The sequence below is a fragment of the Cupressus sempervirens genome, chromosome 6 (genome assembly GCF_028749045.1).
Source record: "Cupressus sempervirens isolate cs-2001-9-10 chromosome 6, ASM2874904v1, whole genome shotgun sequence".
Classification (NCBI taxonomy): domain Eukaryota; kingdom Viridiplantae; phylum Streptophyta; class Pinopsida; order Cupressales; family Cupressaceae; genus Cupressus; species Cupressus sempervirens.
In genome coordinates, this window is record NC_143123.1 from 179139991 (window position 1) to 179144761 (window position 4771).

The 4771-nt window shown below is 37.7% G+C and overlaps 1 protein-coding gene across 2 annotated transcripts; it reads right to left on the reverse strand.

Moving 5' to 3' along the window:
- Nucleotides 1–382: 382 nt before the first annotated feature.
- LOC149551836 (GATA transcription factor 4-like) lies at nt 383–3529 on the reverse strand. 2 transcript variants are annotated; one of them, XM_089787342.1, is made up of 3 exons: nt 3258–3529; nt 2412–2824; nt 383–1815 (listed from the first exon to the last, which is right to left on the reverse strand). In XM_089787342.1, the coding sequence occupies exons 2-3, from the start codon at nt 2745–2747 to the stop codon at nt 910–912; spliced, it is 1242 nt and encodes a 413-aa protein (XP_089643468.1). In that variant the 5' UTR covers nt 2748–2824; nt 3258–3529; the 3' UTR covers nt 383–909. The 2 variants fall into 2 exon arrangements, with proteins under 2 accessions (XP_089643468.1, XP_089643469.1); XM_089787343.1 differs by lacking the exon at nt 3258–3529 and adding an exon at nt 3066–3244.
- Nucleotides 3530–4771: the final 1242 nt, after the last annotated feature.

A 4771-nucleotide genomic window follows, 5' to 3' on the forward strand; every position in this document is an offset into this window, starting at 1 on the left:
AAAGCTTGGCACACAGGAATCAGTATTTGTTGAGGAGGTTAGGTTATGGTTTTCTTGATGCTGACAAGAAAAGACGAGGTTGAGTTCAACAAGGAAATGTTCGATGGAGCATTGGGATGGGTGACATTTTAGGTAGTTCTGGTGAAGCGAGCATCACCTAGATCATTCAATGAGTGCTAAATGTTTTATTCGTTCTCATGAGAAATAGATTCGTATGAACCACTACTCATGAAACATGAGTCAATGCATTTTACTCAAAATCTACACATGTAAATTCTACTACCAATATCACAATTTATCAAGATTGATCAATTTAAAAATTTTCATTTGTTAGATGATGATAAAAGAGACAAAACTTATGAAAGAAATATGCACATTCGAATAAACAACAAACACACTCTCCAATGCCCATTTATCAGTTTATACATGTGGAAAGAGGAACTTCAAAAACAATGAAAATCTCTGTAAACTCTTATATTATGCCTGCCCATCCTCAGCTAATAAATCTTCTCATTCCTCCTCCTATCTACAAGATTTGAGAGGCCTTCCTGCTCACATTCATATAATGTATTGTGCAATGTTGTAATGAGAGCTGATTGATTGGTAGTGAGGCAGGCAGGCCTCCTGCCTCTCGTACACATGATAACTGAACTAGACTCTGACTATATTTGTATACCAGATTGCCCTACTCTCACCATGACATGGGAATTACTCTAAACAAGTAAACAATGTCATAGAAGAATTGAACAAATGATCAACTAATCTGCAAAAAGAATACATGACAAATGAAAATTTGATTCTAAAACCCTTCAACAACCAGCCCACTTCCATTTCCTCACATCTTACCACCTTCTGTATATTTGAAGCAAATCCTGATACTAATTTGATGTTTTTCCCCAATTGAAACTCTTAAAAATTGTACAAGGGATAGGAAATTGGGTTGTCAACTTCAGACAAACTGCTAGGGGTCTTGTAGTGTTGAATGAAGAATGCATCATCATCAGATACAAAATATGGGCGGTGGTTGTTTTCTTCCAGTGCTCTTTCTCCATCAGCTTCCTCATCATTCTCTGAGAATTCTTCAGAATCCTTCAATCCATGGCGTAGCATTGCCAATTCCTTCTGCCTCCTCATCTCAATCACTTTTCTGTGAGAATTTGAGTGTTTTGCGGCAACAAATGTAGGGCTTGCGGCAGGTCTGTATTCCGGCACAAGCCTACCGGATTTGAACCTGACACCACAAGCATTGCAAAGTGTTTTCGGCCCCATGGGACCTGTTCTCCACTGGGGTGTCTTCATTGTTGCACAATGCATACATTTCCTCATTGGCAGCGCCCCCTGAGCTTCTTGTTTAATCTTCTTGTGAAATACATTTCCTTCATGGCTGACCTTAAATGCTGGTTTCTTTGAGGACAATGAGGACTCTGCAAAGAAATCTGAATCAGATGACCCATTCTCCAATGCTGTAGAAGAAGTGGGAGTGGATAATCCATTCTCTAAGGCTGTAGAAGCTGAGCAAGTAGGGGAAACAATGCGGGAAGACCAGTTACAAACAGGGGGTCTTGATCTTTTGCTGCGGGCACGCCCTGGAACAGGAGTCTCTGGACTGAAGGGGGTTTTTCTATTGCTAGAGCTTGAATCTAACACGGAATTAGGGCTTGTATTCCCATTTCCACACACTTGTGTTGTATGGGGCCTCATTTGGGTTTCTTCTGGCCCAAAATTAGGAGCAAAGAAAGCTTTAGGCGCTTCTTCCGTCGAGAAAGAGTCCTCTACAAAATTTGAGAGCCATTCCAACTCTGCCAAATCATCGCACTGTACCAAAAAAAACAAGAACCCAAAAACGGTGTTCTCAGTAAAACATTCTCAATAATTTAATACAGGAACTACTCAGTCCATATAATTGAATCATCCGAAGGCAGAAATAAGCACTTCCAGCGAGGGAAATAAGCATGTAAGCAAAAAAAAGAACCCAATACAGTGTTGTCGGTAAACACCAATCTCAATAATCTAAAACACCAACTACTCAATCCATACAATTGAATCATCCGAAGGCAGACATTAATGGAGGTAAAGAGGAATTGCATTGAAATTCCTGCTATAGTCTTCATATACAAAATTGAAACAAGCACTTCCATGGAGGGAAACACCTTAATTAAAGAAACCCTCTCAATCCCCGGGGATAAACCTTAGCTTCTACTAACATCCATTTCGATCAATTAACAGAAGACGCATTTAAAAGACGAACACAATGCAGAACCCAATTGAAACTGAATAGAGTAATGATATTAGACATGATAAACCTTAGCTTCCACTTAAGAGAGAACCGTTTCAATCAATTAAAAGACAAACCCAATTGGAAAAATTGAAAACTGAAGAGAGTAATGATATGACAAGGGACTTGAACTTACAGGAACGCATAGTTCAGCAGGATTGTGCTTATCCGTTTCAAGAACATTGTAAGTCCTGGAACTGTTTCCACCAACGGAGGAATTGCAGCTGAGTGTTTCCGTCATGGTTATAGTGGAGGAATCCGTAGCGGTGCCATAGTTTGGCCCATTAACAGCGCTCTCTCCAACAATGGGGCCTGCAATGTCTTCGTTGGAGAAGTCGAAGAGATCATCAACGTGAAAAAAGTCTCCTACCTGAACGCCAGTCTTGAACTCCGTTATTTTCCCATTAGACTTCCTCCCCTCTATCAGGGGAGCTCCATAGTTGGTCTCGTATAGGTAAGTTGGAGCTTCCATCCCCAAACCCAACTGGAGGAATCCACTTCTAGTCCGCTAATGAAAAGGCTAAGACCTTTAAAGCAATCCGATTATATCTGCATTACACCCAAAAAGCAACAATATCAGTAACAATGAGGAAAAACGGTATAATCCTGGCGCCCATAACAGAATTCTGTTGAAACAGCAATGCAAGTATAGAAAAGACTTGTTTATAATGACCCCTGTTCTTCTTGGACCAGAAAGAAAGTGAAAACACTCAATGCTCTTATCAATCTTGTTCTAGAAATGACATTGATGGTCTGAATTCAAAGACATTGGTGGTCAGATTAACAAAACCAGACAATCAATCGAGAACATTTTGACAGTTCTCAGCTGCAATGCTGACATGGTATCAGCCCAATTCCTAAGTTAGTGCATAGATATGAAATCTCCCACCATTAATGGAGTCGGGGAAGATAAAATGGGCATGAAATCTTTCATTAATGGAGCAATGGAAGGAAATGGGTATGAAATGCAGAGAAAACTTACTCTATCTGAAGGTGTATGAGGCTGTGAAAGAGGCGAAAAGAGTCCTTTGGGACGGCCTAACCGAAGCAGCGAGGGGGTTAAAGTGAAGGGTGAGAGGTCTTTAATAAGAAACTTTGGGAAGAAGCGAGGACTGGCGAAAACAAATATATTAAAGACTTTAATTGGTGGCAAATCAGAGTTCAACGTGCAAGGAGAGCTTCTTCAACCATCTTAATTCGCGCAAAATGTTACATACATTGCCTTGAACTGCTCCTGCTGAATGCAATGTTAACAAACGAATTAATGGGTCGAGATTCTCATGTGATCGCCTCAAATAAATTATTGATTTGTGAATGTGCAACCCATGCAAAGCCACATTCAAAGCTCATAATTGGTTAGTTTTTGCCTTGAAGAATGTATACACCATAATAGCTCTTGACCTTAGTTAAATCTTTACTCTTCTCCAAGGGTAAAGGTTTAGGGATTAACTAGAATTGATTCCTCTCATCCACCCACCCACTTCTTTGAGTAGTTGCTAAGCACTAGCCCCCTCATCACCGTTTCATTGTGGGCACACCCAATTCCTTAATGACTACAGTAAATAACAATTAGTCTTCCCTTATTATTCATAAATTAAGGGTCCGTTTGGCGAGCGGAATAGGAATACGTATTCTGGAATATGTATTCTGGAATACGTATTCTAGAATAGAAAATGGGGCTACGTATTCCTAAGAGTTCAAGGTTTATGAGGATTTGGTTTTTAAACAATACAATCAAGAGGGTTCTATTTGTTCAATTGTTTCATATGGTTATGCTGCGAATTGTTTAGGATTAAATGTTGACTATGTTGTTTAGGGAAATAGTCTTGCCTCAACTCGCTCTATTTATACCCCAAACTCAATAAGCTTGAGTCAAGGTGCAATAAGGTTATTAAGAACAATCTAAGACGATTTAAATTTAAAAAACAATTCAATCACATATTTTTGTTATTATTATTATGTAGGAGTCTTTGTATAAACATTTTTAAATCATTTGAATGATAAAATATATGTTATGATAAATTGGAGACAATACCTCTCCTATAACATAGATAATGGAAAATGATCTAAAATGTAAATGCAAAAATATCTTACACAATTATACCTAAAAGTATTCTTAATGACTAATATAGATTATAGTATCGTGTCTCTTAGGTCTTATATTTATCTCTTTGATTGTATCTGTCAAAACAATTATTCTTATAATTCCATTATCTAAATCTCAACAATCTCTAATTTTTTCACATTTTTTTTTATATCATTTCTATCTACAATCATATATTAATATTAACACTAAAACTAAAACATGATTTGAATTGATATGTAAGCATTGTAAAATTTGAATAAACTTAATAAAATTATTAAAAAGCATTATTAGAGAAGAATGTATAGAAATAACTTCAACTATCAAAATTTGTAGCATTATCATCTTCTTGTCCCAAATAGAGGCCCTAGCATTATCATCTTCTTGTCCCAAACAAGGGCCCTAGAATAGGT